A 25,558-nucleotide genomic window follows, 5' to 3' on the forward strand; every position below is an offset into this window, starting at 1 on the left:
ATACCCAAAAGAATGTAAGTCAGGATACAATAGAGGCACCTGCACACACCTCTTTATTGCAGCACTGTTCACAATAGCCAAGCTATGGAAACAACCCAGATGCCCTACAACTGAGGAATGGATTAAGAAAATGTGGTATATAGGTATATATATAAAGAGAGTTTTATTCATCCATAAGGAAGAAAGAAACCACATGGTTTGAAGGTAAATGGCTGCAAGCGGAGGACATCTTATTAAGTGAAGTAAGCCAGATTCAGAAAGACAAAAGTTGTAAGTTTTCTCTCATATGTGGAGGATAGATCCAAAAGATAAACATATACACAAAAACAAACATGATCATATGCAAAGTTATATTTAGAACATGTTTATAATAATGGAACTACTCTATGGAACTTGGGGAGGAGGGAAAGGAAGAGAATGATTGAGAGTCATCTGTGCATGTAGAGGATACAACCGTATGTATGGAAGGCTGTTACATAACAGGGATGGGGGTGGGGAGGTGGGAGGGAAGGGGTAAGGGAGAGTAATGGAAGGGGTTGAACTGACCAAAGTAAAGTGTACAGCCCAGGAGTAGCATTGATTTACATGCTGCTTACTGTATTGTTGCAAACACTGTATTTTCTCTTAAGATTGTAAATAATCTTAATTTGTAACCCAGACTGACCTCAAATTTGTGATCCTCCTGCCTCTGCTTTCCAAGTGCTGGGATTATAAGTATGTATCACTATGCCTGGCCTGTAAATTGTTCTTTTAAGTCTTTATAGGTGGTATCCTTCAATGAACTGGATTTTGATCTTACTTTTTCAGTATTTTGGCCCTCAAAGAGCCAGTGGGCCCTATACCATTGTTCCCATTTGTATTAGGATATAGTCATTGTATGGGGGAATTCATCGTGACAATTCAGAATAGTCTTATATTGTACATTGGTTAGATTACCCCCACCATCTCCTCCTGCAACCTCCCTTCCGCCCAACTTAAAGCAATTGCAAGAGGTTTCATCATTCTATTTTGTATATGTATGTGAAACCCATCAACCACATTCCCTCACCTTCTTCTCCTCCATTCAGTCTCCTGCCGCCCACAAATACCCCACCAACACGCACACCCTGAACCTATTTTACACTCCGGTCTTTCATCGTTAATTCCAAAGTCAGTGTTCAAAGGGTTTCAGAAGTATCCCTGCTATGAGTATACTTCACTTCCTATAGTTGTTTCAAAGTCTCAGGCCTTATATTAAGGTCCTTATTCTACTTTGAGTTGCTATTTGTACAGGGTAAGAGAAATGGATCTAGTTTACTTTTCTGCATTTAGATATCCAGCAACATTTGTTGAAGAGGCTATCTTTTCTCCATCATATGTTTTGGCCTTTTTGTCAAAAATCAAATGGGCAAAACTGCATGGATTCATATCTGGGTCCTCTGTTCTGTTCCATCTGTCATCATATCTGTTTTTGTGTCAGTACCATGCTGTTTTTAATGCTATGACTCTGTAATATAGTTTGAAGTCGGGTATTGTGATACCTCCAGAGTTGCTCTTTTTGTTCAGTATTGCCTTGGCTATTTGAGGTCTTTTGTGCTACCATATATACTTTCAGGTTGATTTTTCAATATCTGTGATGAATATAATTGGAATTTTGATGGGGATTGCATTGAACATGTAGATTGCTTTTGGTAACACAGTCATTTTCACAATATTGATTTCTGCTGATCCATGAACATGGGAGATCTTTCCATCTTCTATGATTTTCTTCAATTTCTTTTTTTTAACTAGCTAGCATTTGTTGCCCTTAATGCAGAGAAACTAAAGCAGATACCTTAAAGCAACTGAGGCCAATAGGAAAAGGGGACCAGGAACTAGAGAAAAGATTAGATCAAAAAGAATTAACCTAGAAGGTAACACCCACGCACAGGAAATCAATGTGAGTCAATGCCCTGTATAGCTATCCTTATCTCAACCAGCAAAACCCCTTGTTCCTTCCTATTATTGCTTATACTCTCTCTACAACAAAATTAGAAATAAGGGCAAAATAGTTTCTGCTTGGTATTGAGGGGGGGGAGCGGGAGGGGGCGGAGTGGGTGGTAAGGGAGGGGGTGGGGGCAGGGGGGAGAAATGAACCAAGCCTTGTATGCACATATGAATAATAAAAGAAAAATGAAAAAAAAAATTTCTTTTTTTTTTTTTTTGGGTGGTACTGGGATTTGAACTCAGGGCCTTGCTGCTCACTAGGCAGTCTCCAGCAGCCCTTTTTTTTTTTTTTTTGAGATAAATAAATGGTTGGTTTTTTTTTTCCTTTTTCTTTTATTATTCATATGTGCATACAAGGCTTGGTTCATTTCTCCCCCCTGCCCCCACCCCCTCCCTTACCACCCACTCCGCCCCCTCCCTCTCCCCCGCCCCTGCCAATATCCAGCAGAAACTATTTTGCCCTTATTTCTAATTTTGTTGTAGAGAGAGTATAAACAATAACAGGAAGGGACAAGGGTTTTTGCTGGTTGAGATAAGGATAGTTATACAGGGCATTGACTCACATTGATTTCCTGTGCGTGGGTGTTACCTTCTAGGTTAATTCTTTTTGATCTAACCTTTTCTCTAGTACCTGTTCCCCTTTTCCTATTGGCCTCAGTTGCTTTTAAGGTGTCTGCTAGTTTCTCTGCGTTAAGGGCAACAAATGCTAGCTAGTTTTTAGGTGTCTTACCTATCCTCACCCCTTCCTTGTGTGCTCTCACTTTTATCATGTGCTCATAGTCCAATCCCCTTGTTGTGTTTGCCCTTGATCTAATGTCCGCATATGAGGGAGAACATACGATTTTTTGGTCTTTTGGGCCAGGCTAACCTCACTCAGAATGATGTTCTCCAATTCCATCCATTTACCAGCGAATGATAACATTTCGTTCTTCTTCATGGCTGCATAAAATTCCATTGTGTATAGATACCACATTTTCTTAATCCGTTCGTCAGTGGTGGGGCATCTTGGCTGTTTCCATAACTTGGCTATTGTGAATAGTGCCGCAATAAACATGGGTGTGCAGGTGCCTCTGGAGTAACCTGTGTCACAGTCTTTTGGCAGCCGCCCTTTTTTGTTTTGGGTATTTTTGAGATAGAGTCTCCCTAACTATTTGCCCAGGCTGACTTTGAACCTCAGTCCTCCTGGTATCTGCCTCCTGAATAGCTAGGATTATAGGCATGAGCCACAAGCACCCGGCCTTCTTCAATTTCTTTCTTCAGTGGTTTATAGTTTTCATTGTAGAGGTCTTTCACTTCCTTTGTTAAGTTTATTCCCAGATATTTTTTGAGGTTATTGAAAATGGAATTGTTTTCCTATATTCTTTCTCAGTCTGTTTATTGTTGGTGTATACAAAGGCTACTGATTTTTATAAATAGATATTGTATCCTGCTACTTTGCTGAAGCTGTTTATGGTGTCTAGAAGTTTTTTTGGTGGGGTTTTTTGGATCTTTTAGATATAAGATCATGTCATCTGCAAATAGGGATAGCTTGACTTCTTCCTTTCCAGTTTGAATTCCTTTTATTTCTTATTCCTGTCTTATTGCTCTAACTAGGAATTCTAAGACTATATTGAATAAGAGTGAGTAGAGAAAGTAGAGTGTCTCGTTCATGACTTTAGAGGAAATGGTTTCAGTTTTTCTCTGTTTAGTATGATGTTGGCCATAAGCTTGTATATAGCCTTTATTATGTTGTAGTACACTCCTTCTATTCCTGGTTTCATTTGAACTTTTATCATGAAACGATGCTGAATTTTGTTGAAGGCTTTTTCTGCATCTATTCAGATGATCATATGGTTTTTGTCTTTGCTTCTGTTATTATTCTGTATTACATTTAATGAGTTGCATAAGTTGAACCATCCCTGCATCCCTGAGGTGAAACCAGCTTGGTCATGGTGTATGATCTTTTTGATGTGTTGTTGAATTTAGTTTGCCAGCTAATACCATTTTTTAGATTTGAAGCTACCTTTTCTTTGCTCATTCATCTGTTAGCAATCCGTGTTAAATTATGATTTGGGAGATCAATCTCTTTTTTTTCTGAGGGGAACTGGGGTTTGAATTCAGCTTATTAGACTGGTGCTCTACCACATGAGATACTCTGTCAGCCCTTTCTGCTTTGGGTTATTTTTGAGACAGGGTCTGGGCCAGCCTGGACTGGAATCTTCCTATTAATGGTTCCTGAGAATCTGGGATGACAGGCACACACCACCATGTCCAGCTTTTTTATTGGTTGAGATGGAGATCTCAAGAACTTTTTGCCTAGGCTGGCTTTGAACCTGATTTTCCTGATGTCTGCCTCCTGGGTAGCTAGTATTACGGTCATGAGCCACCACACACAGCTGGCGTCAGTCTCTTTTGCAGGTTTTCTCTGTAGTTCTAGGGTCCATGGTAAGTGCCCCTTAAATAAATGGAGAAGAGCATCCTTCATCTGGCTTTGAAGCAGACACATCAACCAGATAAATGCCTTTTGCCAAGAGCTTCGTGAGGGAAGAGGTTTCCACATCGGAATGAGTATTATTTGCTTAGAAATCTTATTTTAGCTGGGTATGGTAGACCATGCCTTATAATCCAGCACTCAATCACAAGTTCCAGGCCCATCTGGACCACCACATAGTGAAACTCTGTCTCAAAAAAAAGAAGAAATTTGTTTCTTTTTCTAAATGGATAAAGCAATCAAGTGGTTGATACACAAGGAGTTGACTCAATACTGGAAATGTACTTCACTCTGTGCCCGAGCCACCCCACCTGTCACCAGTGTCTGTGCATGTGTGTGTGTGTGTACATGCATGTGCTCCCTGCCAGTTCTTTTCGCTTCAAGGTATGTTTTGGCAGTCCTTCCATATTGGGTCATAAAGAGCTTCTAATTCTTTTTACAGCCTTGGAGTATTCTGTGAGGTCTTTAGAATTAGCACTGCCCCCCACTCTCCCTGCAGTGTGGTGATGGAGGAGCTTGCTGGCTGACTTGTTCTGCCCTTGCTGGTGGCTGTCCACTGGGCTCAGTGCCCAGACTGACCCCAGGATGAAGGGACTTGTTGTGCAAGGGGCTGTCACTCTCAGTTTAGTCAACTCATTAAGCACAAAGCAAGAACTCCCACAGACGTTGGTACACTTGTGCATTGCACCACCACCCCTGCCAAGCCCCTGCCTGGTTGATCAAGACTTCTTGGGATATGATGCAGATTTAAGGAAGAATCAGTCTTAACCATGAAAAATGAAAGTAAAATGGGGCCAGGGGGAAGAGGTTCTTAGAGGAAAATCTGGAGTGACCCAACTTCTGACCAGGGTCTCTAGTCCATGCACTCAGAGCAAACACCTGCAGTCACTCACAAGACTCCCATCAGGAGGAAGAGGGAGGCTGAGGGCTGCTCATACTCCACCAAAAGCTGATGATCCCACCTTCTGGGGGCACACCACTTTCACCACCTATTACCGCTTAATGTCCTGGACTTGCTACTGCACCGTAGCCTTTCAAGTAGCAGAAAGATGAGAACAGCTGATGGGCTAGGGCATGGCTCGGGTGGTAGAGGGCTTACCTAGCAAGGTAAGGCCCTGAATTCAGTCCCCATTACTGCCATAAAAGGAAAAGGAAACCAGCTTAAATAGACTGGCTGGTCAGATGGAAGAGTGGACCAAGGCTTCCAAAAACAAGCCACAAAACTGGTCCTGACAATGATGTAGGGTTCTTCACCTAGTAAACCAGCATAGATCTGAAAGATCAGTCATACCATGTGACTGTCATGTGAGGAAACAGGCCCGCACTCCTGCATGTCCACATCACCCCTCTGGAGGGCAATTTGGCAAAATCAAGTAGATGACCTACAAATGAACAAACTCTTCTGCAAACAGATTAACCTAGAAACTAGATAGTGAGCAAAGATTTATTGACAAGGTTGTTCAATCCCCAGCAACCCTGGGGAAAAATGTGAAGGGTGGTGTTTCCAGTGCAAGGGGATGGAACCCAAGATGTCACACATACTAGGCAAGCACTCTACCATTGACCTACATCCCAGCCTGACAAGATAGTTAACATTGTGATGTTCATAATAGTGAAAAACTGGAAAAAAATCAATGTTGCACCATTAACTAAGTTCCACATATACTGTAGAATATTTTATAGTATTTTAAAATGACAGAAGAAAGAGAAAGTTAATGAAATAATACTAAATGAAAAAGGCTATAAAGCCATATGTAAAGTGTGATCTCAATATTGTTTTTAGGGGGAGGGGAGGTTGAGATTAACATAAGCGACTTTGGGCTCATCTCTCCTTTCCATATACCCTATTGGGTTCCAGATTCTGCTCTTACTCCCACAGTCTGTTCTCACTGTTTAACTAGAATCACTTTATTTAATAAGTTTTTTTAAGTTTTTATAGAAAATGTCAAAACATATATATGTAGAGATAATAATATAATGGAATCCATGCACCCACGCTCCACCTCCACATACTCATTTATGGCCATCATGACTCCTTTTTACCCTCACCCCATATCTACCATTGCCCCAAATTGTGAAGCAAATCTCACTCAGGGGCAGAAATCAGGAGGATCATGGTTCAAAACCAGCCCGGGCAAAAAGTTTGTGAGACCCTATCTCAAAAAAACCCATCACAAAAAAAAGGTTGGCAGAGTGGCTCAAAGTATAGGCCCTGAGTTCAAACCCTAGTACCACAAAAAAGCCTTATCATTTTATTTCAGCGGGTATTTCTAAAAGATAAGGCCTTTGTGGATTTTAAAAAAAACATTACCACAGCATCATGATTATACTTAAAACATTTAGCAGTAAAAGAACTGTCACAACCAAATGAGTCATGACCCAGAACCAGAATCTTCCAAAGCTTAGTTTCATCTTAGAAGGAAATCTGGAATTTTTAAGATAGCCTGTAAGGCCCTCATGATGTGGCCCAATCCACTGCTTTCTCCCTAACTGTCCCTAGGACACTCCAGGCCTTTCCAGCATTGGCAGGAGATTCCCACTTTACATGTTATTGTGGTCTCTGCCCACCTGTCACTGTCAATGCCTCAGAGAGACCTCCACTGCTTATCCCGTCCAGATCAGCCGCTCCTCAGGGCCCTCTAGGACCCCACTTGTCCAGCTTTTTGTATCAGCTTTCAGTGCCTGAAATGTGTTTGTTCCTGTGTTAAGTGGTCCCTTTCCTGACCAGAGTGGCAGCTCTCTGGAGGTGAGGTCTTGCCTCCTCCACGTATCGCAGCACCTAGAACAGGCACTAGAATGTCTAAGTGCTCTTAAACACTGGGAGGAGGTAAATGCCAATATTTGGCTCTTATCTCTGCTCCTGTGTATGGAAATACGTAGGGTTTTCGAGGGATGGGGGTTCCCAGAATGTGAATATCCTTCCTGTTTTGGAGAAAATTCCTCATCATGCCTCTCTCTGGCAGATGTTCCTTTGTCCCACTTTGGGAGTTAGATCCAACTGGAGGTTCCTGAAGTAAGGACTTAGGGACTGCAGCCCGCACCAGGCTTCCCTGCTCAGACTTTTCCTTGAGTGGACCACTGCTTCCCAGTGTCCCTTGGCCCTGTGAATTCTGGAGTTCCCCCAGTGTCCTTTCAGCATCCTTTCTGCCTGAAGCAGTCAGCCAAGGAAGTTCTGTGTGACCACCAAGGAGGAACTGGCTGATAGAGTAAAAGTATAGGCAGCCTTGGGAGGAAGCAGCCTTCGCCTTCATCGTCAGGTCTTTATATGCCGGGGATCAGAGCAGGAACACATGCAGGCACACCAGGGCTTTCCCTAAAGCCCTTCTTGTTTCCTTCCACATTTCTGCTCACTGTCCTCACTGCAGGACCAGAGGGCCCCACCTCCCTTCTACCAGTTCGCCACCATGTCCTGGCCCTGGACCAGTTCCTGGACTTCTTACCTCTGGTAAGGTAGTTCCCTTCTGACCTCTGCTTTAGATCTGCCCACCCTGAAACTTCACAGCCACATGGAGTAGTGCCATGATATGTTCCCCTTGTCCCTACCTAGGCCTCCAGCCCCTTCAGGCAGACCAGGTGCCACTCTGAGAGTCACTAGTCAGGTTCCTCCAGGTTCTTTGCAGATTTTTTTTTTTTTTTGGTGGGACTGAGATTTGAACCCAGAGTTTTATGCTTGCAAAGCAGGTCTCTACCACTTGAGCTACACCTCCAGTCCACTTTTTGGTCTGGTTATTTTTGAAGATGGGGGTCTTACAAACTATTTGCCCAGGCTGGCCTTGAACCACGATTCTCCTGATCTCAGCCTCCAAGTAGCTAGGATTACAGGTGTGAGCTACCGCGACCCAGCTCCTTTGCAGATTCTTAACTTCATAACACTTCTTTCCACAGAGGCCTCTGTACTCTCAGCAAACAGCAGTGTCCCTGCTGTACCTCACACAGACTCAGTGCACCTACAGTTCTCACTTCATTCCTTTCTACTGGACCCCTAATTCTAGATCCTTGTAGTTCTGCCTCTTCCAAACCAAGTTCTTATTCCAGAGCCCCTGGATTCCTGCTGGAGAATCCAGCTGTCTCCTTCCAGGCTGTCCCATCCCTGTGCTGTCTGGTAGTGTGACCTTCCTTCAAATGCACATCTGTCATATCATTCCTTTGCATAAAATCCCAGCCTGATGTGCCCCACCCCCAGTTCCCTGCAGGCTCCCACCCTCCTGCCATATTCAAAAACTTTGCAGTCACCTAAACTCAAGCATTTTGCGTCCAAGCTTTTCCACATCTATTTTTCCCTTCCTCTTTTATTCTGTCCTCATCCTCCTCTTTGCCTGGCTAACTAGGCTCAGGCCAAGGCTGTTTTGTAGGCCCCTTTGCCTGTGAGCACAGTAAGCACTGGAGCTGTGGCTTTGCTCTCTGGGACTTAGTGAGTATGCTTGTGCAGTGGTTGCTGCTAGAGGGTAAATTTCAGAAAATGTGGAGAGAGCACTGATTTGATGAGGTGATTTAATAGCAAATTCTAAAGTGAAAGATGACTGAGGTGAGCTGGGAGACTGAGGTGAGCTGAACTTTGAATATGAGCCCAGTAAATGAAAAGGGGGATGTCTAGAGCTTGCCTGTGCCCCATAAGCTCAGAGCTTGCCCCTGTGGGAACTCAGGATCTGGAAAGGAGCACAAAGCAAGGCAAAAAGACAAGTAGCCCAGGTCAGAGGTAGCATTGCTGAGAAATGCCAAGGGCCATAAAGAGGGCTTCTGTAAGAGGGACTTCTGTGTAGTTCTCTTGGAAGCAAGGAGTGCTATTTTAGGCTGACTGTAAAACCTCAGCACTAACAAGCACAGACCAGCATTACATATTTCTTGCTTTGCTTCTGTCTTCTTTGTCAAGGAAAAGACTTTTCATCTGGAATCAAAAGTGGCTGGAGGGTGCTGAAGCCTCAAATGGTAGAGCTGCCATATGACAGCCCTGACTGTGGGGAGTAAGGCTCAGATCACCCCCTGTGGGGGAAGGATATCCCACTTCCATGATAGGAGATGTACAAATGGCTCACCCTGGCCCTGTGGTGGCATCTGGAGGTGGGAGGTCTTCTGCACTTGATGTGACCCTCTACATCATTTCCAGGGGATGGTGCATGAACATGCACTTAGTAAAGGAATCCCTGGTCCTAAGAATAAATCATACAAGACGAGCCTTATTTATCTTTTGACAGGTTAACCATACTCATAAGCTAGAAAGGCCTGTAGAGCAGTTGTGTCTAGGGCTTCCTAGGTCATTTGATGAGGTTGTCACATCATGGGAACAACATGGAGAAACATGGGCTGAAAGATGATAGAATTAGATGGACTCATCAGAGTCCACCCACAGGGCAGGCCCCGGTGGCCACATTGAGTTCTGCCTTCGCTAATGGATGGGCCAAGGCAGAGCCAGTGTCTTGGATGAGGCTATTAGTGGAACAATGGTCAGATTCACAGACAACATGAATTCAACTGACAGCAAATTGAAGATCCTAGAAGATCTCAGCAGACTGTAATGATGGGCTGAGTTGGAAAGAGAGGCTCTGCTGCACAATTGAGAGCAGGATCTGGGGAATGGGGTTTGACAGCAAGACGTGAAAAAAGACTTGAGCTCAATCTGTTAACTGTTTGGCATCTCCAGGCTGCCAAGAAAATGAGCATCAGCCTCTAGTCTTCTGTGCAGAGGGACTCACTCGAAGAGGGACACCAACAGCCCCAGGGCCTTCAGAGGACACAGAAGAAAAGGACCAAAAGATTCCAAACAATGGGAAAGTAGAGCTGTTACACCTGGAGAAGGAGTAGTCATGGGGAGTACAGCAAGTGCTTTCATGGCTGGGTTATTGGGGGAATACCTACTAGAAGGCTCCCAGAGCACAGAATCCAGAAGCTCTGGTGGAAGTCCAGAAGGGCAGATTTTGGCACACTGTAGAAGCAGCTTCCTTTGTTTAAGCCAATGAATGATCTGGGTTGCCTTGGCAGAAATGGCATTTCTTTGGCTGACATGAACACATGAGGGGGGGTGTGGCAAAGGGGATTAAATGGACCACTATGTAGGTGTTAATATAGGGGACAGTGAGGCGTTTCTTAAGTCTGATGTGCTATGGCTTTATCATAGGTTTGGTTTTGATTGTCCATATGTACTGTTTTGTTTTCTTATGATTACACATGAAGAAAAGATCACATATCACAGGTGAACACTCAGTACCCTTGCAAAGGAGACCATCTGCATACTGCCTGCCACTCAGCTCAGCCACGGGACATAATGCTACCTGTTCCCCAGAAGTCCCCTCAGGTCCCTCCCAGGAATCTCCTCTGCAAAAGAAACCAGTTCCTGGTGATCTTCCAACATGCAGATTCATTTTGCTTGGTTTTGAGCACTGCTCTAGATGAGACCATGCAGAGTGTTCTCTGTGTCTTGGGTCTTTTCATTTGGGGGCAGCCCCATGTTGATGTGAGTGGTTGTAGCCAGGTCTCTTGCATTGCTGTGCAGTCAGTGGCCCACTGCCTGAGTCGGTGGCTGTCTGTATCTGCTGACTGTCTCTTCCTGTCCTCACTGTGTGTGCCCCAAAGTGTGGCGTGCCTGAACATTGGGCTGTCTGGTGACGATGGGCTTACAGATTCAGGTAGAGTGGGAAGTTACACCAACTCCTAAACCCAGGCCCTGGTCCCTTCTGCCTGTGAAGCACATATTCACTTGCAAGATAGAAGATTCCAAGTCAGCGCCCAAGGAGTGGGTGGTGTGACTGGTGTCCATGTGGGATAAAAAGTGACTGTGGACAGCCCCAGAGATGTAAGTCAGACAGACGCCGTAAGGCAGGGTGTCAGGCATCATTTCTATAGCAGAATAGGCCACTGCTGTTGCTTCCTGAGCTGCTCCAGACACATGGAAAAGGCAGCTCACGCCTTTGGCTGAATGCCTGATGGCCTTTTAGGGCAGTTTAGCCTTGGCTGGCCCCGGTTCCTATCCAAGGGAATGAAGAAAGGGCACCAGGGGGACTGTACTGACCTGCGTCTTCACCTTGACATTCCAGTGGCCCACTGTGGCTGATGTCTTTGTCTTTCTAGATGCCCTTTCTAGAGTGCCTGGCTCAGTATCCTTTGTGGAAACTATAGGGACAGCTATAGGCTAGAAGCAGAAAGCCTGCATCCTCTGTGTTCTAGGCTTAGAAAAATTGACTGCAAATTATCTAGCACCTTAGGCTCCTCCAAGTGGTAATCCAGAGTCCTGGTCTTACAGAGGCCCATGGAGGTGGGTGGGTGGAGGCTGAGGCTGGCCTGGCCTGACCTGGCCTGCAATGTGAGCTGGAGCCTGTTGCCTTATATGACAGTGACTGAGAGGGCTTCAGTGACTTCTGCATCCCCTCTGTCTGCCTGGTTTGAGTTCACAGGAAGGCTTGCCTTGTGGGCTGGGCATTTCTTGGGAAGGCAGAGTCCACAGCCAGCCTAGGCTGAGCCCTCTGCTTACCCCTCCCCCATGCACAGTTGGTGTTTGTAATGGGTCCCTTCTTTTCTCCTCTGTAAAGGGAGCGCTCCATCTGTAAAATAGAAAAGTGATCCCACAGCCTCTCCCTGTGTCCCAGTGGGAACTGAGAATGTGGAAAAGGCAGAGATAGCCCTTAGAATGAAAGGTGGTGGGCGGGCTGGCCAGCAAGGGGGTGCTCTAGCTTTCAGATGTGGGTTCCTTTGCATCCACTCACCCTCTTGGTGCTGTTTCTTTTCTTTCTTCCTGGATTGCAGCTCTGGCCTGATACCCTCCTCCCCAACACACATTGGCCTATTCCCTCTAGGAACCCCCCCCACACACACACACACACTGTGTGGCCTGCCAGCTCCCGCCCTCTTCTCCAGCTCACCCCTCCCAGCCTGGGCTCCTGAGCAGGCCTGAGCTGGGGGATTAAATGAAGCCCAGATGCAGGATTCCTGACTCTGGAGGCAAGTTTGCTGCAGAGTGGCCACAGCATGGAGGGGCCATTTACCTCCCACTGAGTCCCAGCCCAGCTGCTGCCAGGGCTCCCAGGGAACAGCTGGAAAGCAGGTCCTGCCTCACTTCAAGGAGGAGAAGGAAGAAGAGGAGGGGAAGGAGAGGGAGAGTGGGAAGAAGGAGGCTGTGGGATAGTGGGGTGGGATAGGGTGTGTGATGGTGAGGAAGAAAGAGAGGGCCGGGTTCAGGTGGGGTCTGGCCTATACCACTCAGGTCTGGAGTGGGAGCTGGGGTGGGGAGTGAGGGGATGGACACTCCTGCTGGACATTCTTTGATGGTGGCTGCTTGTCCTCACTGCTCTAGCCCATGGCCCTGGGGGAGGTTCAGAGGGCACATGACAACCCTCTGCAAAAAGGGGTCAAGGCTAAAGGGAGACAAAATCAAACCCATGCTGCTTGCTGTCTTCCCAGTCAAGAATGGAGGGAATGGTTGGTCCTTCCCATGGTTGCTAGATGCAGTACAAGTATCACACGGGCATACATGCTAAAATAAAAAATGGTACTTTATTTATCTGAAATTCAGATTTAACAGGGCCCCCTATATTTTGATTTGCTAAATCGAGCAACTGAATTTCTTTTTTTACATGATAGTTTTATTAAACTACAGTGTACAAATACAACAGAGCCCAGATCGTTAAGCCTATGACTCTGGATTTTTACAAGTCAAACATGTGGAACCAACACCCAGATCAAGATAGGACACAGAACCTGAGCCTGCTCTGGAATCACTAGTATCCTCCTCACCCACCAACAGCAGTTAAAATTTGCCCATTTTGAACTTTGTGTAAATGAGCACATACACATACTTATGTTCTTTTTGTATGTGGCTGCTTTCCCATAGGACTGTAGAGATGGTCTGAGTTGGAGATAATCATGACTCCCCCTAGGATTTAGCTGTGCAGCTAAAGCTTGGTCTGTCTACCTGGGTCTCTTCCACTGCTGTGAACATTCTAGTGCCTCTTTCTCTTGTACATGTGTATCTGGGAACAGGACTGCAGGGTCACAGGGAGGTGTGTATATACTTTTAGTGAGATCAGCCAAATAGTTTTCCAAAGTGTCTGTGCCCATATTCCTCTCCCACCAGCTATGTGAATCCCCTGTGGCCATGTATCCCCCCACCCCTCCCACCCCCCACATGGTATTTCTTCTCCTTTCCACACTAACCCTTCTGGTACTGCCTGCTGCTTTTCCTTTCTTTTTAAATCAATAGCCTCCTGCTTTGTTGATGCTTTGTTGATTCTTTTGACTTCCTTGACTGTTACTTAAGAAAATCAACACAGCCCCTGGGTTTCAGGCCCTACCTTCGGGTCTCTGATCCTAGCCCGTCCAGCCTCCAAGGAACTTTGAGCAGGGCCCTGTTCCCACCTCAGTCCCCCACCACTGGGGCAGCAGTGGCCTTGGGGAGTTGCTCTGGAGTCTTCAGCACCAGCTGGGAAGTGACCAGACTTTGTCCTGCCTCCTGAAGTCCTCCTTAGTCCCCCTCCATCATTTCTGAGTATCTCTCACATCACATATCTGGCTGTTCCCCACATTGGCTCTTTGTATTCTTTGTGGTGTCATTCCAGCTATATGCCAGAGAACAATTGTAGGGTCCTCCACTAATGTTACCCAAGGACACTTTTCCTCTAAAATTCCAGACCCAAAGCCAGAGCATGGTGGTACATACCTATAATTTCAATGTTTGGGAACTGAGACAGGAAAATCACAAGTTTGAAGCTAGCCTGCGCTCCATAGCAAGACCCTGTCTCAAAAAAAAAAAAAAAATGCTGTGCACGGTGGCACGCACCTGTAATTCCAGTTACTCAGGAGGTAGCCATGGGTAAGGTTGAGTTTCCAGTGGTGGGGAGTTAGTGAGTGAGACCCTATGTCAGCAAACAAGTTGGGACTGGTGGTTCACATCTACAATTGCAGCTATGTGGGAAGCATACATAGGAGGATCATGGTGCCAGACTAACTGGGTAAAAGTGAGACCCTATCTGAAAAAATAACCTAAAGCAAAAAGGTCTGGCAGCATGGTTCAAGTGGTAGAGCACTTGCCTAGTGTGAGGCACTGAGTTCAAATCCCAGTACCATCAAGAAGAAGGAGGAGAAGAAGAATCTGGTCCCAGCCCAAACCTTTCTTCATCATATTCAGCTTCTAGACCTTTCCTTCACTTCCCCTGATAGTGGCTTTTCTCAGGAACTAGAGTCTGTGGCTACATCAAAGTCCAGATCAGGAGAGACTGGTGTGCAACTCAGTGGTAGAGTATTTGCTTGACATGTTTGAGGCCCTGGGTTCACTTCCCAGTATAAAAGAAAAGAAAAAAGTCCATGCCAGGTGCTGATAGGGATATGGGTATATGGGATACATGGAATGTCGTGCGCATTGTGGCAGGGGCAGATTGGTGACGAGACACCACCCTTTGTTGAGTTCACCCTATGTCAAGGAGCCCATCGCCCTCTCTAGTCCATTGCCACTCTGTTCTCTACCTTCCTCCTCTCTCTTTTTTATTCACCTAGTACTTAAGGACCCATGAAAAGTAGAGTTGTAAACATTAGTATCTGAAGGCCCGTCTGGGGTGCCTTCATTCTGAAGGGGGATCCCAGCTCTGTGCTAGTGAATGAGCCACCATCACCCGTTGAAGCACTTTTGCATACATCCCCACAGGTACATCTGGATATGAGAGGGTCAACTCAGAGAAAAACATACTACCCTCTTAGGCATCCTGCTCTGGCCAGGCTCCCACTACACAGGCTCCCTGGCTTCCAGCCCAGCCCCTGTCAGATTCTTACCTGCTCTTGGGTTCTCTCGCTCTTCTCTCCCAGGCAGCTTCGAAGCCAGCTCAGCCTTATGGTCATTGCCCGGATGCTGGGCCAGCAAGAGGTGCTTCCTCTCTGGCAAGAGAAGACCCAGGTAAGTCTGCCTCAATGGGAACAAATAGGTTCCTGAGGCTTGGCCAGAGACAGTGCTCCAAGAGCTAAGCTGGATTTGAATTCTTTTACTCTTTCAAGTCAACAGTTACTGGGGCTGGGAGTATAGTTCCTGGTGGAGCACTTACCTAGCACTTGTGAAGCCTTGGCTTCCATCCCCAGCATCGAAAGGATACAGTAGCACAAATCTGTATTCCCAGCTGCTGGGGAGGCTGAGAGAGGAAGATTGAGTCCAGCCTGGGCAACACAGTGAGATTCCATCTCTTAAAAAAAAAAAAAATCTGGGCTGGGACAGGAGAAGGGACATGGCTCAAGTGGTAGAGCACCTACCTAGCACCTCAAGACCCTGAGTTCAACCCTCAGTACTGCAAAAAAAAAAAAAAAGAGAGAGAAAAGGTTACTGTTTTCTTGCCTAGGCAGAGGATAGACTAGCAAGCTGGGAGCCTTTGTTAATTTTTTTTTCAAGTATGGTAAAAATATATATAACATAAAATTTACATTTCAACTTATTTTTATTTTGTTTTTTGTTGTTTGGTTTTTGTTTTGTTTTGGCAGGGGTCTGAGGGGTTGTTTGTTTGTTTGTTTGAGACAGGGTCTTACCATGTAGCCCAGGCTGGCCTCTTACTTACAGTACTGCTGCCTCTGTCTCCACCTCCCAAATGCTGGGATTACAGATATGTACACCAAGCTTCACATTAACCATTTTTAAGTATAGAGCTCTATCTAGCACTGTTTAATTGTATAGTTTAGTGTCATTAAGTATAATTGTACAATCACCAACACCATCTGTCTTGAGGGCTTTTTCTTCTTCCTAAACTGAAATTCTGTCCCCATAAAATAATAACTTCCCATTCTCTTCTACCTGCCAGCCCCAGGTTATATGATTTTTTTTTTTTTTTTGGTACTGGGGTTTGAACTCAGGGCCTACATCTTGACCCACTCCACCAGCCCTTTTTGGTGATGGGCTTTTTCAAGATAGGGTTTCATGAACTATTTGTCCCTGCTGGCTTCGAACTGTGATTCTCCTGATCTTTGCCTTTTGATTACCTGTGCTGTGATTTACTGGCACCTGGCTGATTTTTTTTTAATAGGTGGAAGAATGATAATCATGGAAATAAATACTATTCAATGAAAGCTGCTCTCTCCCTGTGTCCCTAGGTCCCAGTGTTAGGCATCCCTGGGACAGTAGGAGTGTGAGTTCCATCTTCTTTCCCATTCCTCTTCTCTCTGAGGGGCTTTGAATGCAGCTGCCATGCAGCTCAGAAGCCATCACCTCCAGGGCCCCACCAAGAATTGGGCAGAAGATTGAGAACCTCTTACCTCCCTAGAAATCTCCCAGGAATTCCTAAAGAGCCATAGGCTCCAACTGAACCCCTGGCTCAACCACATTAGAGGGGCCAGGCACAAGCTGAGACAAAGCTGAGCATCTCTAGATACTGGCGGTGTACACAACAAGCCCGAGTAGCCCCTTGCTCATAGAGCTGGCCAAACATTCCAGCACATCCCTGGGCCAGGTGGACCAGGTGATTGAGTCCAAGATACTGTGACTACAGAGAGAGTTCAGATAGGTGATGGTTGGTTGAGTTGTCAGAGTAGATTTGGCCTGGCTTTTGCTCCAACTGTCCCCTCAGCCTTGAATGCTTTCCCCCTACGGCTTAGCATAGCTGGAGCTTGCTATTCTTTCTCAGGCTGAAATGTTACTTCCTTAAGGAGGCTTTGCTAACCACCCAACCCAAAATGCCTCAGCACTGTCCTTCACCCTCTCTTAAATTACTTGTGGCACACACCTCTTGGTATCCTCCATTGATTTGTTCAATGTCTGTCTTTTCTTCCCTGACCCCCCAGACAGATCCTAAGTTCTTCGAGAGCTGGGAACCATTGGACTTTGCCCCTCATCATCCAATACAGGGCCTGGCACACACGAGAAAACAGTGTGTGCTTGTGGGATGAAGAAATACCAGGGTGGGTTACCAGGGTGCACAGAGAATGCTCCCCAGGCCTTCCTTGGGAGGAGTAGGGAAAGAGATGAACTGTATTGAGGTCACTGCATAGCCAGTCTATGAACAAAGGAGAACAGAGGTGTCATGATGGATACACAGTAGTCAGGGCTGGGGCAGCAGAGATACAATGATAGGACACAAGTCAGAGGGATTACTGGAGGACAGACAGATGGCAGCTTGATGGAAAGACATTGGCATTGGTCACAGTGGGTCACTAAGGCCACAGAGAATAGAGTAGAGGCAGAAGGGGGGCCTCACCCAGGGGCTACATTGGCAGTGACCAGAAAAGATGAGGCCATTTCAAAGCTTGGGTGTTTTTTCTCAGCCGGCATCTGTGCAGAGAGAATGAGGGGAGTGTAGTAGGGCCACATGGGCCCTGGGGAGAGCTGCAAGGGAGGAAGGCAAGTGTTGAAAGCCCATCAGTGGGTGCTGCCTTCTGCACAGAGAGCTGGCCCAAGAGGTATCCATAACTCCCAAGGGTTCAGGATCTTGAGACCCATCAAAGACCGAGCTAGGTCTAGCCTGACTCTGAGATTTCTGCATCCAAGGCCTTTCAGTAATCATTCACCCACCGGTCTGTGCTCAACTGCGTACCCATCTTCTCATTAGACACTGGCTGGGCAGCCCATATCCTGGCTGTGCCTGAGGCACCAGGTGCCAACAGGCTCTGGGGAGACAGCAGCAGACTACCTCAGAAGAGGGATGAGCAAGCAGGCTGCGGCCATGGTGACTAACTCTGCCTGAGGATGGTGTGGCGGCCTCTGAAGAAGGTATCCAGTCCAGTTCTTGGAGGATGAGTCATGCATGTACTGCCAAGGGCAGAGAGAGCAACAGAGTCGTGGTGGCTCCTGGGACAGGAAGGACTGGCAGGGGCCTGCCCACAGCTCTTCTGGTGCTTTTCCTCTCCATGCCAAGCCCTGGCTGCTCCACTGCCTGCTTCCAGTCTGCCGCTGCTAGGCACTCCTCTTTCTAGTCTGGCCTGTGGAACTGATCTTAAAACATGCCTCCAAGGGCCACCTAGTCCTCACAGCCGCCTGCATCAAGCCTGCATGCTCCCTTTCCTCACTTCTCCATAGAGCGCCCTACCCAGTGCTGCCTGTTCCTCCCAGCCTCCTTGCAGCTCAGTCCACCCTCCTGTGCACACAACTTTGGCTGTGCACCAACCAGCCTCAATTTCCCTTTCACCATTATACCCCACCTGAAATAGTGGCTATTACCATGCAGCAGCACTCAATACTTTCTGGGCACTGTTCTCAGTGATTACCCCTTGTAGCAGCCCTGGGCTGTAAGGACTGCTCCTCTCATCCATGTTTTATAATTGGAGAACTGAGGCAGGGAAGCTTCCCAAGCCCACACAGTTAGGAAGGAGTGGAGCTGGGACCAAAGTGCTGCCATTGACCACTGCAGCATGCTGTCTCAGCCTCTCCCACTCTTCCCCAGCTCTCAGAAGCCTGGACCACACCTTCCCCTGTGCTGAAGGTTCCCAGCTGGTCCTGGAGCCTTACTTAGTCTTGGCTCACAGAGAGGAGTTTCAGGGGCCTTTCCTTCCTCTCCCTCACTGCTACACAGGTACCTGATAAATCTTTTCTTTTTTTTCTTTTGGTGGTACTGGGGTTTGAACTTGGGTCCACTCTTGCAAAGCAGGCACTGTATCTCTTGAGCCACACCTCCAATCTATTTTGCTCTAGTTATTTTGGAGATGGGGTCTCAAACCATTTACCCAGGCTAGCCTCGAACAACGATCTTCCCAATCTCAGCTTTCCAAGTAGCTAGGGTTACAGGCATGCATTACAGGCACCAGCACCTGGCTAGATGCCTAATAAATCTTATCAGCTGATTCACTGTGAGGGTTGAGAACGGACCCGTGTAGAAGCAGAGACCTGGGATTGGGGATGGACTGAGTGGTTTGCAGAGCACTATAGGACAAGGAGGGGTCCTCACTGTCCAAGCTGCTTGTTCTGTGACTGCCCCAAGCCATAATCTAAGCCCCCAGGAGCAAGACAGATGCTGGAGAACTGGACTTGTAGGACAGGAGGTGTTTGGGATGCAACAACCTCAAGGCTTACATTTTCTAGGACAATACAATGGTTCAACTAGTAATTCCTGTTTTTCTAGAAATAATCCAGAAACACCAGTTTTGGCCTCAGGCCCCAGCATGCTCCGGACTACTCTGGGCATGGAAGATAGTACAGAACAGAACTCTGTTCTGTCCCCATCTTGTGACATTCATGGTCACAGGCAGACATGGGCATCAGTAAAGAAATAACATTTAGGATGAAGTACCAGATGGTAATAAATGCTGTGGAGAAAAATAAAGCCAGATAAAGGAGTAAGAAGGCATTGGGAGGATGAAATTTCACAAGAGCAGAGCAAGGGGAATTTGAACAGGAACCTGAAGAAGGCAGGAGGTTCCCTGGGGAAGAGCACTGTCAGCAAAGTGGATAGCCAATACAAAGATCTGGAGGGAAAACAAGAGACCACAGTGTGGTTTGGTTTGGTTTGGTTTTTTGGCAGTACTGGGGTTTGAACTCAGGGCCTCACACTTGCTAAGTGCTCTTATCACTTGAGCCACTCCACTAGCTCCAGAGACCACAATGTGACTGGAGCAGAGGGCTGAGGGAGAAAAACAGGAGTTGAGGTCAGACAGGAAGAGGAGGCTCAGTCAACCAGAGCCTTAAGGCTCTGAGGGTTTTGGTTTTCATGCCAAAAAGGAGAGCCACTGGAAGGTTTTGAACTGGGAGAGACAAGATCTGATTTGATTTTGTAAGTTAGGTCTTACTGCTGCACTGAGACTAAACTGTCTAGGGTGGGGAAGAAGAGGCAGAGGTGGTTGGCCTGGGAGGACAGCAGCTGAGAAGGGAAGTGGTCAAAGGCTATGTAACTTCCCAAGGCCAGCAGCAAGATGAGAGAGAAAGAAGACAGAGAGCTCTCCAGGAGCAAGGCAGGACAAAACAGGGATGTCCTTCAGTCAGCCAGGCAAGACACAGGTGGAGCAGGTGTGGGAGGAAACTAGAATTTTTTTTATCCCAAGCCACCTCTTGAAACATAGCAGACCAATTTTTGTTGTTATTTTGAGACAGGGTCTCGCTGTATAACCTAGGCTACCCTAAAACTCTCTCCATCTTCCTGCATCAGCCTCCCAGGCACCACCATGCCCAGCAGCAAACCACTTTTGTCAAACCAAGACTTCCAGTTTGGAAAGCCTGGGCTTCAAGTAGCTGAAGAAATCAAAGGGGATAAATATGCATCTCCTACGAGAAGACTAGCTGCAGTCTTGACCTGCTATTTATTCATTCATTTACCTAACAAATACTTACTAAATAGGTCGTGTGCCAGGAGCAGTGTGTGGCACTGTGAACACTGCAACAAACAAAGCTACCCTCTGAGAGTTTACATTCTAGCAAGGGGGGGGGGCAATAATAAACCAGAATAAGCAAGTAGTTCCCTGGTTAGTAGAAGGTGATGAGTGCTATGGAAAGAAGACATGCAGGGTCAGGAGTTGGTGAGTGTGGCAAGATACTGTCAGCTGCAGGTTGGGCAGAGAGTTCAGAGGGCAGGCCTCTCTGGGAAGGTGGGCTGGAGCAAGAGCCAAAAGGAGCAGGGGGCAGCTGTGCAGCGTCTGGTCAGAAGCCCAGTCAGGATGGAGGCTCCAGGCAGCAGCAGCAGGTCATTGGGACCACCCGGGGCCTCACAGACACTTGAGATCTTGGCTGCCTCCCCTGTGCAAATAGGAACCCTGCCAGGATTTGAGCATAAGAGCTGTGTGCTGTGTGGACAGTTGCTTCACTGGATCAGTTTCTGCCTTCACTCGCCAAACAGCTACAGGCTGGTGGAGGCCTGTCTTGTGTGATCATCTGCCCCTTGCCCCAAGGTGTCTGCCCTAATACACTGAGTGTTTGCTGAGCTGGCACCCAGCAGTGGGGGTGGGATGAGGAGGGTGCTGGTCTGGCCCTGGCCCCAGTGGGACCCACAGGGCCCAAACAAGCCCTACTTCAGGTTAGAGGTTGGTCTGTAGGAGAGAGACTGGCTGGAGGGGCCCAGCTGGAAACAAAAGAAAATTAGCAGTCAGATTGCAAAGGGTGGCAGCTCCCTTCGCTGAGCAGAAGGAAGCTGCTTTCATGGAGTGAGAGGAAAAACACAGCAGTGAGCAAGTGAGGATTGTCCTGTGCTTTCTCTGCCAGGCCCTGCCCAGGGCTCCTAGAGCAGGGAGGTTCCAGCCTGGGTGAGGCAGGCCTGCTGGAGGCCGCTTTGGGGCGTGGGCTGATGGGCCTGCCCCTGTGCTTGCACAGCTGTGAACCCATAGCTCAGGCAGGGCTGTTTTTGGAAACTATCCCAGACTTAGGCCTGAGCAAGGTGGTACAGCCCCAGACGGAATCTCTCTTCGCCCAGAACCTTCCTCTTCTTTCCCACTGCCTCTTCCCTTCTACGCAGAGAAGCCCTGGTCCTCTGCCAGGAGCCAAGGCCTGCCTGCCTCGTAGCCCCCAGCCCAGCTGCTCTTACAGACTGTCTAAGCCTGAGGCCAGCTGAGGTGCTGAGCAGGTGCTGGTGGGTGAGTCACAGGAGGAAGCCAGGTGTGCCAGCCCATCTGGGCTCAAGAAAGGAACTGGGCTGGGCAGGGGGCTTGTGCACCTTGTCCATGGCCACAGTGCACCTGCTGTATCTAAGGAGAACAGTGCTCTGTGAACTACCCTGGCTCTACACTTTCACCTGCTCTGACCCCCAACCCCACACATACCCCTATGATTGCATGTGGTCCCAGAGGGGCCAGGGCCTGCGAACCTGTCCACCTCTGCCCAGCAGTCCTTGCTGGGGTTCCGCTGAGGAAGCCCAACCTGGTATGTGGGCCGGGCCAGAAGGAGGGGCAATTTGTTCAGAGGGGGTTTGGCAGTTTCTTCAAAACTAAATGGGAGGTGGGGTGGGGGTGTGTGGTAGATTAAATGGCACATCAATCCAATTCCTTTGTGGACCTTGTGGGGAATCTCTATCTGAACAGCCCAACCATAAGAGGACAATTCTGAGACAGAAAAAACTGGATGATAATGAATTCTTGGTAATTTTCTTGAACAAGAGTGCCAGTGGCTCACGCCTATACTTCTAGCTACTCAGGAGGCAGAGATCAGGAGGATTACAGTTGAAGGCCAGCCCTAGGCAAATAGTTGATGAGACCCTATCTTGAAAATACCTAACACACACCTAAAAAAGGACCGGTAGAGTGGCTCAAGTGGTAGAGCATCTGCCTAGCAAATGTGAGACCCTGAGTTGAAACCCCAGTACCACAAAAAAAAAAAAAAAAAAAGAAAGAAAGAAAGATGATGGTGTTGCTGGGGTTGGATTATTGGGGAGTCCTCCTTTTCTGTTATTAGTTCTTTATGGGTAAAATGACTCAGTGTTTGGAATTATGGAGCAGAGTGGGGAGGAGAGGAGATAATGCAGAACCATCTTGATTATGGTCATCAGTTGGAGCTTTAGACACAGTCTCTCCTCTTCATGTCTGTTGAAATGCCATAATGACAAGTTCAGTGAAAAGAGAGGGACAGTGAGGAGAACAGACTGGCAGATGAGGAGCAGCTCAGGTCGGCAGGATCCTGCCAGTGCCAGAGAGAAACTTTGCTCTAACTCTTAAGAAACTGGATTAAACCTGTAAGCCTCAGAAGATCCACCTAGTTCACCTTGTTAAAGGAGGACTCACCCTATACCAGGAACGAGGTATACACGTGCACGTGTGTGGTTCATTTTATAGATGAAAATACTCTATCCAAGAGGCCACACCACTTATAAGCAAGAGATGGGTTCAGGTCCCGGAAGCCTGTGCTCTGACCCATTGCAGCCAGCTGAGGGTGTCCCCAAAGCACAGTAGACTCAGCCCATTGAGTAACAGTCTCCTTTCTTCTCCCTAGTTGTCCTTCCTCAGCCAGCTCCTGTGCCTCATGAGACCATCATCCCTCAGGCAGTATCTGGGCTCTGAGCCCTTGCCATCCTCCCAGGAGCCACAACCAAAGGCCAGTGCTGAGCTAGACCACAAGGTAAGTACCCAGCACCTGTCCACCTCCACCAGGGCACAACCACCACACATAGCGAGGAAGGCAGGCCTGTCCACATTGTACAGCCTGCGGGGCCTGTGGCTGCCAGTCCTCACAGAACCCCAGGCCATGCCAGGACAGAGGCCAGCAGGCTGCCTCCTGTGTGGAGGCATCAGGATTCCCTCCAAAGCCTATAATTAGTGCCCTGGCCCACACCGCATGCAGGCATAGGGAAGGCTGTACACACAGACATGCAGGCCGAAGGGCCTCCTGGCCCTGCTCATGGGTGCTCCATGAGCTCTCAGTTTTATAGCAGGCACAGTTTGGATGTGAGAACCAAAATGCTAGGGTGGGGTGGCATGGGGGATGGGAGCATGTTTAGAAGTGCAGGGAATGTATAGATGTGAGAGGTGTTTTCTCACTTGCTTTTTGTAGGGCAGAGGTGGGTCCAGCCTTCCTGCTTGCTCTCACTCTGGCTATGACTGAGGCTGAGCCTTTGGGCTTCCCCCAGTTCTTCCTAATGGACTTTTCAGAAAGCCAAACTTTCCAGAAAGTCCAGCTTTCCTGAAGGCCAAACTGGGCGGGGGAGTCGGGCTACAAGTTACCCCTGGGCCAGGAGATTACAGGGTAAAAAATAATGAGGCCTGTAGGTTCTGAGGTAAATGTCAGAGTAGGGGCTGGGTGGGTGTGGGGGCTTCAGAATGGGTGCCCCGGCCTGGGCTCTCTGGGGCACAGGGGGTGGATCTCCACGTGCTCTGTTCCTGGAGACTCAGGATGAAGAATGGAGATAGGAATCTTCTTAATTCAGGAATTCCAAAACCTCCCTCAGAGGCTGGATGTTGATGATCCAGAAGTCCAACCTTTGGGCATCACTCTGCAAATCAGATAAATGAATTAATTACTTAATGAACACAAATGAACCATTAAGATATGATAATCCCCAGGTACATGCTCCCCTTCCAGAACATGCAGGGGAGGTTATCTTTCAGTGGTGCCTCATATTAGTGCATTTATTGAGACTGTGAGGGGCCTCCCAGGAGAGTGTAAGCTGTCTGCATATCTCTTCTCCTTTGCCAGGTATTTCCCAGGAAGCAGGAGTTGGTTACAGAGGTTGGTTTTGGGGATCTAGAAAGGAGGCGGGGCCAGACCCTGGAGGTGGGCTGTTGGAGCAGGACACCTGAGGTCTAGGGGTAGGGGGAGAATAGAAGAGGTGAGAGAAAAGGCTGTGTCTGGCCTGGCTAAGGAGAGAGTGTGGTCTCCTGGGGCCATCCCCAGGACCTTATCCAGCAAAAGTGTGGCTCCTGCCAAGGCTGGGCCTATCTGATGGCAATGGCAGAAGGTGTCCAGGCAGCAACCTGGGGATGGGGAGCAGGCAGGCTGATTGCATCCTTGCTTTTAGGGCTGCTCTCACACAGGTAGAAGAAGCTATGAAAAGTCAACCCCCACCCCAATACCCCTGATTGACTGCCATATTGGAAATAATCCATTGGACTGGAAGCTTAAAGGAGCCAGTGCATTTTGGGGCATTCAGTGCCTCAAAAGCAAAGGGTATGCTGGTTGGGGGCAGCAAAAGGAGACAGCAAGGCAGAGGCAGCTCTCCGAACTCCTGTACTGCAGAGCCTGCTGGGTTCTCCTTCACTTTGGCCTCTGATGGTGAGATAGCCAAAGGCAGAGGAGGGGAATGGAGGAGGCAGGTAGAGCAGGTGGGTGCCAGGTGGGGAGAAAAGTGTGAAATGGACCACTTCTGTTCTCAGGGCTGGGTGCCATGCTGACTGGGAGGGGCCAGGAGGGGCAGGCGACTGGGCCCCTGCTCCCACCTCAGCCAACTGACTCCTCATTAGTCCTGAGTACGTTTCATCTTCAAAGACAAGATGGGGCTATTCACCAGCCAAAAAGAGCAGTGGCGTCATCCGCCCTATTTTACAGGGAGTGGTGGTCTAGGCTAGGGTTAAGCCTTTCATCCCCAGAGCTCAAAGTCTGCCTTTTTGCCCCTTGAATGCAATGGGGAAACTGAGGCCAGAGTCAGGTTAGCCTGAGGTGACCCAGCAGGAAGAAATGGTTACTTTCCCAGCCCTTAGGGCTGCCATGCTGAGCTGCCTGCCCATCCCCCACCCAGCTCACTCCTGTCTGGGAGATTTCCTGCCCTAAACTACAGGGGAGGGAGGCGGGTGCTGGTCACAGCTCTTCTTCAGCCCTGCAAATAAACACTTCTGCCC

At 47.9% G+C, this 25,558-nt stretch overlaps 1 protein-coding gene across 2 annotated transcripts in view; it reads left to right on the forward strand.

Annotated features, from left to right (window-relative positions):
- Positions 1 to 25,558, forward strand: part of Fam178b (family with sequence similarity 178 member B) — a 90,484-nt gene that overhangs the window by 51,261 nt on the left and 13,665 nt on the right. For both annotated transcript variants that reach the window (XM_074050200.1, XM_074050199.1), the window contains 2 exons: positions 15,218 to 15,305; positions 23,220 to 23,345. In XM_074050200.1, the coding sequence (XP_073906301.1) occupies positions 15,218 to 15,305; positions 23,220 to 23,345 (214 nt within the window). The remainder of the gene's footprint in view (positions 1 to 15,217; positions 15,306 to 23,219; positions 23,346 to 25,558) is intronic.

This window comes from Castor canadensis, chromosome 12 (genome assembly GCF_047511655.1).
Source record: "Castor canadensis chromosome 12, mCasCan1.hap1v2, whole genome shotgun sequence".
Lineage (NCBI taxonomy): Eukaryota > Metazoa > Chordata > Mammalia > Rodentia > Castoridae > Castor > Castor canadensis.